Source organism: Thamnophis sirtalis, unplaced genomic scaffold (genome assembly GCF_051295495.1).
Source record: "Thamnophis sirtalis isolate CommonGarterSnake01/CBP01778 unplaced genomic scaffold, rThaSir2_p1.2 scaffold_4, whole genome shotgun sequence".
Taxonomy (NCBI): Eukaryota; Metazoa; Chordata; class Lepidosauria; order Squamata; family Natricidae; genus Thamnophis; species Thamnophis sirtalis.
In genome coordinates, this window is record NW_028261384.1 from 44,977,435 (window position 1) to 44,993,652 (window position 16,218).

A 16,218-nucleotide genomic window follows, 5' to 3' on the forward strand; every position below is an offset into this window, starting at 1 on the left:
GTAGACCACGTGAAATCAATATCCTATAATTTTTTTTATCAACCATTATTAATGTTATTAAATAAAACCTTACCTAGCAAAAGACTATATAGCCTTCCTGTTTTGTTTGTGTCTCGTAATGGTTATCTTAAAATGTGTATATGTTAGTGTAAGAAACAGTGTTATCATAAATTCAAATATTGTAAAACAAAACCAGCTGCATTCATTATAAGTGCATTACTGCCAGGAACTGTAAATATGTTTTTGCCTGATAGCCTTTTGACTCAATAATATCCTGCTATCTTTGTCCGCCAGGCAACCTTTAAAATCAAGTCGAGACAGGTTATGATTTTTACAGTAAAAGTTTCTGAACAGCATCTTTTCAGTTTCATAGTTTGGGATAATTTAAAATCCAGAATATAAATTGTTGCTAAGGTGATTGAAAATGATCTTTCAAGATAATTAATAAACACACTTTTTTGTGTTGTTTCTGTAATATACACAAATGCACACAAACCCTATCATATCATACCATACAAACAATTTTAATTGTGTAGTTACAGTCAATAACCACTCCTAGTCAGAACATTTCTGCATAAAGAAAATTGTGATACACTTATAAAAACAGCCAGCTGTAACAAAATAACTGGTGTTTTCATAGCAATAAACTCATAAAAAAGAAATACACCTTTATACAGAAAATTTATACAGCTGTAGCTTTAAAATTGATTGTAAACCAAAGGAAGACACATTGCAAACATCAATTATTTTCACATTAATTGCATAAGTTTCTAAGGTGATCTATTAGTTTGATTTACCTAAGCTTATTTGCATGATAGTAAAAATTGCATACAACAATAAGAGTGAAGCTTATAGTATGAATTGCTTGGATAACATAGAGCACTTTTTATAGGCAACTGTGTAAAGCACATTTTTTCTATTTAAAACTTTTAAGACACTTTGTTTTACTGCCCATCAAAATACACTTATAAATAGAAAAAAAAACCCAATATGGTAACAATAGAAGCAATATTACATTTAACGGAAACTTCTAAAATTAATTACAACATGATATTTAAAGATCTACAAATAAATAATGGGAAAAACATGATTCACATTTTGTTTCCAAAAATTCGTATAACAAATGAAAATGAAAAAGATACAGTGATTTCTTACTTTTGAAAAAAAATCTGAGTTACGGCAGTGCCATATAATACAAGGCATTTGTTGGCATATGTGAACTTTAAACTGCATCTCACAGTCTATAGTTCTTTTGTAACATACAATAGAGCAAGAGTAACTAACTCTTCTTTTATCTTTTACTTAAATAAATGTTAAGCTTTCATAGATCAAGTGTGGAGTGTTAACAATAACTGGGAAAAAATAAAAACAATAAGTCACAAAGTAATGCTTGTCTGAAAGCTCTAGAATAATAATAACAACAATAAGAAGAAAAACAACCCACAGATATCATGCTTATTGGATACATGTTGATGTACCCAGTGAACACAAATTAATATGAAACAATCTTCAATGCTTCATGTCTATCGCTGAAGCAGTTTGTAAAATATCTAGTGCAGTCTGTATTATCCTTAATTTTTTTCGACTTTTGTGCAAGTTTTGGAAGATTTATAGGCCAAACAATGAATAAAGAGGTTGATGACAGTATACAGGATGGATTTTTCTTTTTATTAGTAAGCAATGATGCTGTTGAATAAATACTATTTTTATTAGTCTTTCAATACAGTGTTACAGTCAGTGTTCCCTTCTACTGATAACTCATCTTCTAATTTAACTGAAAAAAGTGTGTTCGTACTTTTGTCTTGGACACTCTCTTCCAAATCCTTAAGTAACTCATCTTCTTTATATTCTGCCACATCTACTTCTAAGCCTGAGTTATCTTTCAGCTTTCCATGGTGTTTGACGTAGTATCGCTGGTTCTGAAAGAATTTGATAATGGTGTATTTCGGTAGGTCGAGCTGGGCTGACAGAGTTTGGATGGCTTCTTCATCTGGATACAGGCCTACATCTTGAATAAAACTCTGAAGAATGCCCAGAGCTTCTACAGAAATTTTTGTTCGTGGACGATTCTTTTGACGATTTTCATCCTCAGATTCAGCTGGTGATGCTACTGTTGGCTGTCTTGGGGGTAATCTAGGACCTGGGGGTGGGGGTTGCTGCTGCTGCTGAGGCTGCTGCTGGGGTGGCTGTTGCTGGGACTGCTGCTGCTGATAGAGAAAGAAAAAGTTAAAGACACAAATTGAGAAAGACACTTTTGTTAAAAAATAATAAAAAGATTTGTTTTCACCTATTTTATTTAGAAACAATCATAATACTGTTTGATTTGAAAAATAATGCTGCTGGGTATGCTTAGCCCTCTGATTTTATCTGTCATCTTTCTTTTTCTTGCACAAATTTGCCTTTCCTCACTTATATAGTCTATAATCTAATATTATTAATTAGTAATACCAATTACTAATATTAATAGTAATATCAATACTATTAATTAATAGCATTAATACCATGCATTACTATTACAGTAGTATTAATACTATGCTAATTAGTATATTAATACTATGTTAATATTAATAAAGCATTAGTCTTTAGAAATAAAGACTACATACAGATAGCAAATGGATAAAAATGTTAATGCTTATGATGGTGAATTAAACATTATCAGTCCTTTTCAATCAATATTTCATACATTGACCACTGTATTATAATCAAAATATCCATGTATGCTACTTACTTTGGCATAAAATGTTCAGGGTACTTTAAATATTTGAATAATAAAAAAAAAACAGCACCTTCATTCCAGTTGATCAAACATCAAAGTGTTTGCATGTACAGTACAGAAAAGTACTGAGACATTTCACCATTTGTACTGACCCTCATCTAACATGCCCACATAAAATATTTTGTCACACTAGACATGAATCAGGGAAGATTTGGGTTTAAAAAGGGAAGAGAGTTTGAGAAAAATATGTAATTCTGGAGATCGTGCCTGATTTTTTAATTATGATTATTACCTATTATATATTGCAGTATGTTTGTAGTAGATTAGTAAAGTAATGTGAGTCATCAAGTGACTGGACCCAACTTTATGACCATTTTATTGTGGTTGTTAAGTGAATGACTGCAGTAATTAAGCAAATCGTATTGTCAATAAGAGAATTACATGGTCATTCATACAATTAAATAAATCTGGCTTCCCTCATTGACTTTACTTGTTGAAAGTTAGCCGAAAAGTTTGAAAATAGGAATCACTCACTCACAAGATGCTGCAATTATTATAAATGAAAACTGGTTGCCAGGTTAAATCATTATCCTATGTTTTGAGGACGCATTGTAAGTCTTTTTTCAGCATCTCTATAACTTTGAACCATCATTAAATGAATAATCCTAAATTGAGGACTGCCTACATATTTTCCATTGAAGGAGAAGTATTGCTTGCAAATTCATCTGATTCTAGCCAGGAATTCCAGATGAGTGAGTGGGGTCACATTATTTTTAAAAAAGAAATGCAGGAATTCTTATCCAACAAAATGTCCTATCAACAAAAAGGCCTTATTCCACAAATGCAATTCAGTGGTAAGAAAAGTAAGGTTTTACACTTACACTTACACTTTACACTTACTTTTGGCAGAAAAACCAAATGCACAGATACAGAATAGGTGGTGCCTGCCTCAGCGCTAACAGTGAGAAGGATCTAGCAGTCCTAGTGGGCAACTCTTAAGTATGAACCAGCAACATGTTGCAGTTACCATAAAAGCCAATTTAGTCCTAGGTTGTATCAACAAAGGGATTCTATCAAGATCACATGAAGTGTTAGAACTATTTTATACCACAATGGGTAAGACCATACTTGGAATATTGCATCCAGTTTTGGTTAGTATCATACAAAAAGGTTATTGAAAGGAAAAGTGCAGAGAAGAGCAACAAAGGGATTAGGGACTGGAAGCTAAACTATACAATGAATGGTTGCAGAAACTAAGAATGTGTAGTCTAACGAAGAAAAGGACTAGGGGTGACATGATAGCTCTCTTCCAATATTTGAGGGGCTATCACAGAGAAGTGGAAGGGGGCAACCTATTCCCCAATATATCTGAGGCAAGACAAAAAGTAACAGATGGAAGCTTAACAAACGGATTCAATATGAAACTAAAGACAAATTTCCTGTCACTGAGAATGATTAATGGAATGGCTTGCTTCTAAAAGTTGTGAGTGCTTTATCACTGGAGATTGAACAGCCATTTGTCCACATTAAGAAGTGATTGAACAGCCATTTGTCCAGAATGATATAGCAGAGGATTGGAATAGAAGACCTCCAAGTTCCTTTCAACTCTGTTATTCTGTAATTCTGAATCTGAGGAACTACAGAGCACTTGGTTTGACATCTTTATTAGGGAATGTTCTGTTATCATATCATAACTGATCTTTTAATGCTTTTTTGGGGGGGAATGCAGTTATTACTAAAAATCAGCATTTGTCAAGAAAAAAATTCCAGATTAATTTTATTTCATATTATTGGATATTAACAGAATGCTACATGGTGTATTAACTTAATGAAATGTTTATTAAATGTTTGATATTAAATGTTCGATATTAAATGTTTGATTTAAACTGTCATAAAATATTTGATTGATAACCTAGGACTGAATTATATGTGATGTGGACTCATAGTCATCTTGAAAACTATATTGAGAGAATGCTCATCAACGATCTCCTATCAAAGTGTTGGATTGGTATTCTTCAGAATTTTTTGTTTATAGAAAAGGTAAAAATAAATGCTCAAATGTACCAAAAATATTAGACTAGAGAAGCAAAATTCAAAATGATCTTTATATGTCAGAGAAATAAGTTGAAAATGCAGAATTAAGGCAAATGCAAAGTTTTTCAGTTAAGAAACAAATGTTAAACATAGAGGTGTGGAGGAGATACTTGGCTCAGTTAATTGCAAATGTGAAAAGAATTCTGGAATTTTAATTCTGATCCCAAGCTAAATATGAATCAGTGATATAAAATAACTGCTAAGAAGCAAATGCTATTTTAGATTTTTTTCAGCAGAAGAGTTTTCACATAAAATAAATAAATAAATCCCAATATAGGTAGTCCATGACTTACAACCACTCATTTAGTGATCGTTTGAAGTTACAATAGCACTGAAAATAGTGACTTATGACTGTTTTTCACACTTAGGACATGGTCAGGTGATCAAAATTCAGATGCTTGGCAACTGACTCATATTTATCCCAGGGACATGTGATTTTGCTTTGCAATTTTCTGACAAGCAAGCCAATTAGTGATTAGTCTTTTATGAGGAGAGAACTGGTTACGTGTAGTTCTTAGAAATAATTGAGGGCATAGTATATCACTTTCTAGGTATCTAAAGGGCATCTAAGGAAGCGATTAGGACTTTCTCACTTAAAGTTCCATTCTACCATTATGATTCTAAAAATAATGTTACAGGTATTTCTTTGTATTTGTATAGCCCATGTGCAATCTGGGTTTTTTATAAACTCATAACTCCAGCTCAAAGAGCAAGTGGCAGTTATGGCTAGGAGAGCCTTTGTGTTGTGCACCAGTTGCATATTTTTGTGGATCATGAGGCTCTGCACTCAGTCACTCATTCCCTAATCAACTCTTAGTTAAATTATCACAATGTGGTTTACATTAGGCCACCTTTGAAAAATATTTGGAAACTATAGCTAGTACAGAATGCAATGGCACAAGTAGTTCTGGAACCTCATAGGGTGGCACATGTAACACCACTTTATGCAAGCTGCATAATTGGCAGCTTGCTTCTGGGGCCAAGGCTTGATTATTACATTTAAAGCTCTTAATGGCATCAGACCAGGTTATCTGAGACATTGTCTTGCTCAGTGGAACTAATTTGCCTTACTTGCACTGGCCGAAAGGGCCTTCTTCAGATCTCATCAGCCAAGGCATTTCAATGGAGTCAAGGAGAAGAGCCTTCTCTGCCCTGGCTCCCAGCTTCTGAAACATTTTGCCTCCTGAGGCGAGATCTGCCTCCAGTCTTCTGGCCTTAAAACCGATAGGGACATGCTATACTGAGTGATTTTCTAATCTTGATTTTAATGTTTTTATACCTGTGTTTTCATTTTATTGTAACTGCCAAGAGTCACTTGGGCTAATGAGTTTGGAGGCATATACATTAAATAAATAAATAAATAAATAAATAAAATATAATTCAAATAAATATTTTAGTATACAGTATAAACCAAATTCTGCATTCATTTTTTGAATTGTTGCAAACTTCAAGTCTGCATCTATATATTTCAACCAACTGTATCAAAAAAATAGAAAATAATTAAAAAACCCTATATATTTAAGTTGATAAAAGATCCAGTTTACGGTAGTAGTTAAAGTGTCAGGTTAGAAATTGGGAGACTATGAGTTCTAGTCCTGCTTTAATGTCCTTGGGCCAGTTACTTTTGCTTAGTCTTCAAAAGGAAGCAATGGCCAACCACTTTTGAAAAAAATCAAGAAAACTGTAGGGACTTCTTCAGGCAATGACAATTGGACAGGATTGAATAGAGACAAGAAGGTAATGAACAAGAAACACAAAATCTCTAATTTCAGAATCTGTTTTACATTTACAAATTAAGCAGCTTCCAAATTGTTCTACATCAAATTTCTAGGGCTGTTGTTTGTTTTGAATCCACAAGTTGGGAAATCAACCAAATTCTATGATCAGAATACATATGCAATAATTTATTAATTGTATGTATTTGAAAAATAAACCAATTTTATTATATGAAAGAGGAATAACTAATTAAAATGGCTATATTTTAAAATGGTTTAAATAGACAGATTAGACTATGCAAAATTTACTAGCAATACATTTTATTCTAGAGATCCTCACTTTGAATGTATAAACATTGACAATGAAGGAAGCTGCCAAGTGTCAGAGCATGGTCACTGGGCAGCTTCATTGTCCCTTTGCTTGTATGGAAACTATCATTATTCAAATTATTACTAAGAACCGAAATAGTATCTGTAAGCTAATTGTTTAATTTGATGTTTAGCACATCTCACAATTGCAGTACATAGTTTTCAAAAGTAATAGAACTTCATTTCCACCTTGTGTGTTAGATAAATTGCTATCAACAGAACATACTTGGTTTTATTTTACACTTCAATTGACGAATTGGTCTTGTATCTTTAGCTAGTCAAATTTCTATAATAAACAGCACATACCACTTATACCAAGAATAAAAATATTTTGTTTACTACTAGTCTTATATTGAATAACAATTAACGATGAGAATATTATCAATAACATCAGAATATTCTGTAATTGGGAACAGAATAAAAGGACATTTTAATAAATGAAGGGTTTTTTAAAAAAAACAAAGGAACAGTTGCACATGCCACTTATTATTATTTACAATTGTAAGAGTGTGTCTGTATGAAGGGGTTGATAGTGCCAGCTAGAATCCTATTCAATTAATAATTCTGACATATCTCATAGGGTTGTAAGGAAAAAAGTCTCTCTCTGTCTCTCTCCCTGCATGTGTGTGCATGGTTATGTGTGTGTAAAACAACATTATACTACATAAGAAGCTATTTTGAGAAACCGTGATAAAATCTGGGACATAAATATAATAAAATATAAAATTCTCATGTGAAATTAATTATTCTAGAACACTTCTACATTTAGCATCAAATTAAAAAATTCTTGACTTTGGACATATAACATAACTCTTGACATGTGTGGCTGGTCTAATGCTTATGAGTTCCATGTTGCATTATTGCTCACTATTGGTTATACTGTTCGGGGCTCATAAAAACTAAAGTGCCAAATGTTCCAAATTTGGATGAAAAATTCTATATTAACATATATTTCTATATGTATAAAACATAAAATCTGCTGGGAATAGTTACTAGTTCGGTAAATTATGAGGACAGAGTCTTGTGTATATGAACAGCTGTCTTAGCTTATAGGCTAGTACTTGAAGAGAGTCAATACTGGATTTCTTTATGATGCCTCTTGAGTTGGATTAGTTATAACTTTAATTGATTTTTATGTTTTAATTTATATTACTAAATTGAAAGCATCAAATATGAAGTGGGATATAAAAAATACACAATTAAATAAATAATGTGCCCATCCATGATTACTAGAACTCGTAGCTGCTAATTTTAATAAGGATTCATTTTTAAACATTTTAAACAATATGTTTAAAGATTGCATATATTAGTCTCTACAAAAGTCAACAAAATTTTATTATCAGATTGGACAAATCTTGGAAATATATTGCTAAATAATTATTAACTTTTATTTCTACATGTGGTAAGTGTATTGAAATGTGTAATTTCCAGGCATTTGCAGTAACTTTTGGTAATAAAATTATTTGTTTACTATCTTTGGCTGAATCACTCATTGTAAGCTACTTCACTTTTACAATTTTGATCAATCACTATCCAATTGATTCATTTGTTTTATTTTTTTATATCAGCTATGCTAACTTCTAAAAAACTCTCTGGTAAGCTTTATAAATAGCTTTTATAATACAATAAATGACTGAAAATCTTCGTGATTAATTCATTACTTGTAGAAAAGGAGAGGGAAAAAAGTCCAATCCCACATTTTAAACATTGGACTTTAAAAAGACACAATTTATTTATAATTTATATTTAAAACTTGCCCTTTAAATACATTGTCAGGCTGGGGTACAATAAAATTAAGCCTCATCCATTCCTAAAAAAAGGCAATTTACTCTGATTTGTTTATAAATGGAAGGAAACAGCTGGATCAAGTTCTGAAACCTCTCCATATCTCTCCTACACATTAATCTTGTGCCAGCTCACCTGAGGAGCAGCACCCAGCCAAGGTCCAGTGGTCAGCAGGCCAGGTAAGAAAGCGCCTCTATGCTCTCCTTTCCCAAGGGTGGTGGGAGAGGGGCTCTAAAGGAAAAACAAACAAACATTGACTCATCCTAACTTTCAAACTGAGGGTAAGTAGGATGAGAAAACTGGGCCAAATATATTCCTATTCTTTGTGCTTAAATGAATCTTTAAACTTATTTTAAAGCTATGACACCTAAAATAACTAAGCATTATGCATTTATGAATTATGACTACCTATGAGAGACTTGCACCATTAAAAAAAGGTTATCACTTTTAGCAATCCACCCAATTGCTGGTATAAAAAGTGCTGTAAAAGAAAAATGTTTCACATTATTCTATTAGTGAGCTCACTTTTAAGCATCTTTTACATGTGCCCATTATGTTTTAAGTTTAAAAAGAACTTTGGAAACCAATACAGAAGACCTGCCAATAGAAGGCTTTTAAAAATAATTTTTACAAATGCCTTTGCATTGAGAAAAAAAGTCACATATTCTACTGAGCATGAGTGTTTTAATTCATACTAAAACATTTATATTTAACAAAACAAGAAGAGAGAGAATGGTTTTCTCTTAAGAATAAATTGTTCTGTTTTTTCTTACTCCTAACCTGAATTGGTCAAGGTAAACTAACCTGCATTTGCTCTGCTGGAACATGAATAATATGAGAAGGTCTGTCGCCATGGTGATGAACTGCATTGCTTTCTTGTTCATAAATGGCATCTCGTTCAGGCTGAGGAAGACTGAGGAACCTTCGGATCATTGACAGATTCTCCCACAGAGTTCTATTCTCAGGTGAAGGATCTTCTTTCCAACGCAAGAGTTCGCAGAGCCAGCCCTTAAAACAATGATCAGCAAAACATTAGATAACTTTACCAAAAATTTAGGTGCCAAAAGGCACTTTCCTTGGAAGCAAAGTGAATAAACTAAGAACAAAATGGACATCTTTGCCCAACCTCACCTTTTCTTCTTGAGAATCTTATAGACAGTTTATAGGCAAAATCTCAGATTATAAAGCTAGCATCATGAAGTTTTACCAACCTTGTATACAAATATTTAGATTAAGAATAACTTTGAACTGTTGTTAAGAGAAAGCAACTGCAGCACATCATCATTTCAAATATACAAGAAAAAAGAACATGCTGTTTGAGTTTGGTCTACTATAGTATCTCTAATGCTGATTTTTATCTAGTATAATTCTATATCTGTATGATAGGGAAAAAAGCCATACCCATATTACTTTTTTAAAAAATCATGATATTCTTTAATTCAGAATTAGATAATGTATCCTATACCTAATCTGAATAGAGACCTAGTTCACATTAATCATATAATACAGAACCTATTTGAAATATTACTGAGTAAAGTATCCTTTTTCTTCTTAAGTGCTCAGAGGGACTTTGCAGACAAATCAAAACTTGTTGATATTGTCCTAGCCAATTCAGAATTCTGATTTTTAAAATTAAAATTATGATTTTAAGCATTATATGAACAAGATCATATTTTTGAACCACACTGCATATATCCATGCAAACTATGTATAAAAGCACCTGCTTTAACCCAGATATGTTCTAGTAGAAAGCAAGCTTGAAAGTATGCCAAAAGATTGTCCCAAGAGAACTCTAGCAAATGCTAATTTGCTTCTAAAATAGATGCACAGATTTTTTTCCTTAACGGTTTAGCAATTGCTTACATGCCATCTTAAATTATATCAATAGCATTATTTTTTTAATATTTAAACTGAGCAAACATGACAAAGAACACCAATGTTTAGCTTTATCAGTATAAATGCCTCAAGACAAAGACAAAAATGATACATAATTGTCCATGGCAATTTAGGTTTAAATGCTAGAATGCTTTAACTGTAGAATAGTTTAAAAATATTGTTAATATTAACTTTCTATTTTTAAATACTACTTATGAAGACCAAGCCTTTAAGACAGTTTATAATGTAATAAAAAATTAAAACACAGGAACAAATCCTGTTTAATCCACATATTAAACTCTAACAACCATTAACAAAATTAATTAAAATTTTGATAGTATAGTTTTTTATTAATAGTATAAAACATTTTAGGATGTTTGTAAATTATAGATAAAACACAGTGATAAATTGTATGGGCAACCACTGAAAAGACCCTAGGAACTGCTAATATCATAAATATGGAATGTAGTTTTTCAAAATTAAATAAATATCTTAGTTTTAGTGGCAGACTGCCTCGTAGAAATATTCCATGGAATAGTAGAACAGTGTGCTTTTGTTTTTCTTTTGGATTGATTCCTGTTAATCTTGGATGAAAAATATCCAGCACAGTTATATTATCCTGTGAAAAATATATACATGAAGGGCAGAATTACTTAACTGGTAATAAAAAAAATAACAAGTGATTCTGCCTCATCTTCAACTTTAGTGGAATAAAATCTTAAAGCAAAAAGACATTTGATCAAATAAATAGGTGGAATATATCTATCTATAAAAACCCCTTTTGGTATATTCTTTGCAATTATCAAACCTAATTTCTTAACACAGTTTGCATGAGTCAAAAAGTGAATCCAGAAAAAGAAACCCACAACAAAATCTATCCATTTAGAAAGTATTTTGTTCTTTTTGTCACTTCTATGTTCCAAGTGTCAACATATCCTTATTAATTACCTATGTCTGATAAAACATTTCCAGTATTTGGCTATTAACCTTTGCCCTGAAATAATACTTTCAATTCCTTACCGCCTCAAATAGTGTGATAAATTGCACGTTTAAATACAGTCTGATTAGCTTTTCTAAGATGGTCTAGTAATTTTAAAAGATTAAAATCTAATGCTTTTTGTCAAAATATAAAGCCAAACTTAAAACGCAGAATCTTTTTTTCATTGTAAAAAGTAAATTATCCCTAACTTCCTCATATTTTAAAATAATATTTAAACTTTTAGAAGTGATATTTTAATGAAGCATATAGAATTTTTGCATCTTAAATCTAAAACAAGATATTTGTAACATTTTCCCAAATATGCTAACTCCACAATTATTTAGCACATTTATTTTATTACTTCTGACAAACCAATCCCATCCTTATCCTTGTTGCTAGTGAGAGATGCTTTTATATAAAAAAATTCTTATCAAGCTGTAATTTGCATATTTAATTTTTATTTTATTTATAATAGGATTCAAATTTAACAAACAATAAAAGTGAAAATTTATATACGTAACTTGTAATATTCGTAACATGAAAAATGCATCATGCTTCAGATACCTCTCATTGGGAGCATGTTCATTTGGGTAAAATCAAAACTGAAAGATATGGCCTACACAAGTGGAATTATGCTAGGAGTGAATGCATTACTATTTAGAATGGCTAGTTTAATCCAAAATGATGGCTGAAATGTACATGGGGGGATTTTCTCCATAAAAATTACGTATTCATTAAAAATCCTACTATATTGGTATATAAAAACACATATGGAAGACTGCCCTTAGGACTTGAATGTACTTGGAAAAAATACATCCTAAAACAACAGTAGGAACACCCTTCACTGCTGTGCAGCAACTCTGCCAGGCAGCATTGCACTGCATATAAAGAAGGAGCAAAGCAAAGCAAAATATAAACATTAGTCACATGTAAATATGTAGATGAACTTTCAGGATGTTACTACTTTTCAAACTGACAAAGTTTAATTTGACACCTTCTGTTCTAAAGCCTTTGTTTCTATTCAAAATCACGCCTTTAGCTGCTATCAATCACTACACTCTCTCCCTATTACTTAAGATACTGGCATGGGGCCTGGGATAAGCTGAAAATGCCATGCAGATGAATTCTGAGATAATGTGTTCAAACCTGTTATATACAACACAAATCCTGTAAAGTTATGTATTGTAAACCTACATTTATTGAGAAGTCAAGTTCAAAATCCATCTGCTACAAAGGAAAAACTGCTATGCACTTTTATAGTAGCTGAGTGACATATGTAAGTCTTGCCATAGTTAGCAAAAAATGAAAGGGAGGCAACTATGGTAAATCCCCTCCTCCTTAAGAATGTTATTAAAGAAACAGAAAATTTTAAAACAGAAAATCAATTGCCAAACAATTCAGTGAATATTATATCGGATGTTTTAAAAAATTGAAAAATAAAATATTAGTGTTATTTGTAACCTTTCATATTTTGTTATTGTAACAGCCATAAATTTGATTTCAAAATTTTTTGGTAAATTATTTTACTGCTTACCATTCAAAAGAACCCTTTCAAAATGTGATTTATAAATTAGTAAGAATAAATAATGCTGTCCAAATAAATTTGAATAAAGCTTTTGTTTTTAATTTTTATTGTAATAGAATTCTTCATAGAATATAACCCCTAATCCACTGAAACCAGGGATAAAGATATTTGGACAGACAAGACAGGGAGCTAGATCTTCAAGCTAATCATGGCTGCAATGGGATATCACTATCCCTATGCACCTTCTAGTAAAATTAATCCTTAATACTTTAGACTGCAAATATTTTCATTACATATGCTTAAACTGTTTAGCAACAAAGGACATCAAACATAGTATTGCGCTTTTGATTGGGTACTCAGTCCTATTTTAATTTTTTTAAATGATGTAATAAGATTTCTCCATTAAATTCAAAAGACTAACTCATGCTTCCTAATCTTAGTATTATAGGAGGTTTTTTTCTTTTCTAAAATTATATGCAAATGCATTTTGTTGTATCTCTGTAGTGTAACGTATCACAAAAACACAGAGTATTAAAATAAATCACTCTAAATATGCATGATATTTGATACAAATATTTTCATGAAAAGCATGAATTACATTTCATATGTAGTATGAACAGGGTTTAAGTACATAATCCATTAAGCAGTAGTTCTGAGTAAAAAGGAATTCAGTCTTGTAGGCTAAACTGCAATACGCATTTTGAATGAGCTCATTGTCAACAACAACTAACTGTAAAGCTGGCAATTTATCATTCAGCAAATAATTTTCTAGTTTCATAAAGAATCAGTAAGTGTTCCTTATGCTAATGAAGACTGTTTTTAATCTGCCCACAAACATGCTAATAGAGGGTAATTTTTCCCATTTAGAAAACTGATGACACTCAAAACATAATTTCATACCAGTGTTCTACAAACTGGATAAAATGGACTTCCAAAAGAATTAGTCACCTAATTTTTCACCTTTACACCAAAAGGAAAAAAACAGGTTAAAATTGTTAAAATACATCTGTCTGTCTATCTAATATCTATCTATCTATCTATCTATCTATCTATCTATCTATCTATCTATCTATCTATCTATCTATCATCTATCTATCTATCTATCTATCTATCTATCTATCTATCTATCTATCTATCTATCTACCTACCTACCTACCTACCTACCTACCTACCTACATACCTACCTACCAACATACATACATACATACATACATACATACCTATCATTTATACATACACAGATAACCCCCCCCCCCCCAATACACACACTTTCCTCTCTAATAAACCTTCTAGAGGTTGCATAAGTATATAAGAAAAGCAAACTCATTGAACTTGCTTTGGACTCCAATCTCCAAGATCAAAGGATTGGTCATACTTTGAGAGTCATACTTTGAACAATGAGATACATAATGGTGGCAAAAGATTACTGAAAGCATTTTAAATTATTTACTAGGTTAAAAGGATACTTTAAATACATCAAATTTCACATCATTGGGGCCATTTTTTGGTGGCAAAGTGGTATTGATCTTTCCAAATGCTTACAATTAACTATTTCCAGAAGATCATTATTTGATTAAAGGCATTAAAGCTGAGGGTAAGAAAAGATGTACTGTCTTATATCTCATTCCAATAAACTTGTAATTTAATCAGAACCACCTTCCTCATATCCAGAAATAAAAACGTTTGCCTTGATTTTTTCTCTCTTTATCTCTCATATTAACCCTTTTAAATATAACAGAGCTTAAAACAATCTCCATTACTACAGACTTCTTTATAATGAAAGAATACATGCTAGCTAAAAAGAATAATAAACATTTCTGTTTTAATATTTAACTGTAAACTTTTCCTCTATACAACTAGGATGTGCAATACATTCAAAGCAGCCCTCTGGATCTCTACCATTAACAGTTCTTCACCCTCCTCTAAAGCCCAAATATCAGAAAGTCCATCATGCAGACTTTGGAAAATATTCTGTGTGTCTCTACATGTCCAAAGTATCTCATCAAATTACCTGCTCAGGCCTAACAGATAATTTTGAGATATATTAGATATATAACCCTGAACCTTCAGGATCAAATCCTCTTATATTATGGATTTCTTCCCTTCCAAATGTTTCTAGGCTATAACTGCCGTCAAAGCCAACTAACTTAACAATCAGTCAGATATTCTGATAGTTGGAATTCAGTAATATAAAGATGGCACATATGTCCCATTTCAACTACATACACTAAATTAAAAGTTGCACTGAACTCAATATAATATACTTTTGAGTAGATATGAACAGAACTATATGCAAATCATGTGTGTCTCATAGAGCATACATTTTTTTCAGAGAAAAAAACCTACATTCCAAGAAAGACTCTCCATATTGACTTCCTTCATTGCTGAGTATTTCCATAAACAATATTTTTCTATGGTCATCCAGTTAAAGTTTGTTTTTATAAATGGAGAATTCTGAAACATAACAGTGACCTTTCCAGTATACGTATAAGGATTATTAGAATGTGTTTGAAATAGTCACTACAGTACTATCACATTGTAGCTCCATTTCTGGAGGAAATTTTAACAACATTGTTGTTATTGTTGTTCAAGCAGTTCTGTTATAGCTTCTTCAAACGAGGAGCTGCTTCAATTAAATGCATTGATGGCTGAGGCTGACCCTACTCAATAGAGTATCTGGCTTTAGCAATATAACTATGAGTCTCCCAAGAATTGGCCCAGTGCTACTTTTCGTTAGGTAAATCACCATTCCTCTTGAAAGAGGATAATTTTTGGCTTGATCAAAATAACTGCAATACCATATAGTTCCTTTACTCCTTCTACAAATGAAGAATCCAAGATGTAGGCAATAAGAAAAAAAGCTGATATTCTGAATGTATTTTTGTACATATAATGGGGACACAGGAAGCATATTTAATAGATATCTAAATAAAACAAATAGTTTATCCCAACTAATGAAAAATGTGTCTTTTTAAAAGGACCATTTAAATGTGCTGTCAATCTGTATAAACCGACAGGAAAGGTCTTGTCTGCCACAGATGGGCATGTAAAAACTCATCAGGAATTAAGCAAATGTGATAACATAAATAGTCCTCAAGTTATGACCACTGTTTATCAATGGTTAAAATTTACAATGGCCTCAGAAAAGTAATTTACAACC

General features: G+C 31.7%; 1 protein-coding gene across 7 annotated transcripts in view; it reads right to left on the reverse strand.

The window, feature by feature from the left end:
- Positions 1–505: 505 nt before the first annotated feature.
- Positions 506–16,218, reverse strand: part of SATB1 (SATB homeobox 1) — a 109,408-nt gene continuing 93,695 nt past the window's right edge. For 4 of the 7 annotated variants that reach the window (XM_014051892.2, XM_014051884.2, XM_087712831.1 and 1 more), the window contains 3 exons: positions 9,484–9,687; positions 8,815–8,910; positions 506–2,207 (listed from right to left, as the gene is read on the reverse strand). In XM_014051892.2, the coding sequence (XP_013907367.2) occupies positions 1,710–2,207; positions 8,815–8,910; positions 9,484–9,687 (798 nt within the window). In that variant the 3' untranslated portion in view covers positions 506–1,709. The remainder of the gene's footprint in view (positions 2,208–8,814; positions 8,911–9,483; positions 9,688–16,218) is intronic. The other 3 variants (XM_087712832.1, XM_087712834.1, XM_087712833.1) reach the window with 3 other exon arrangements.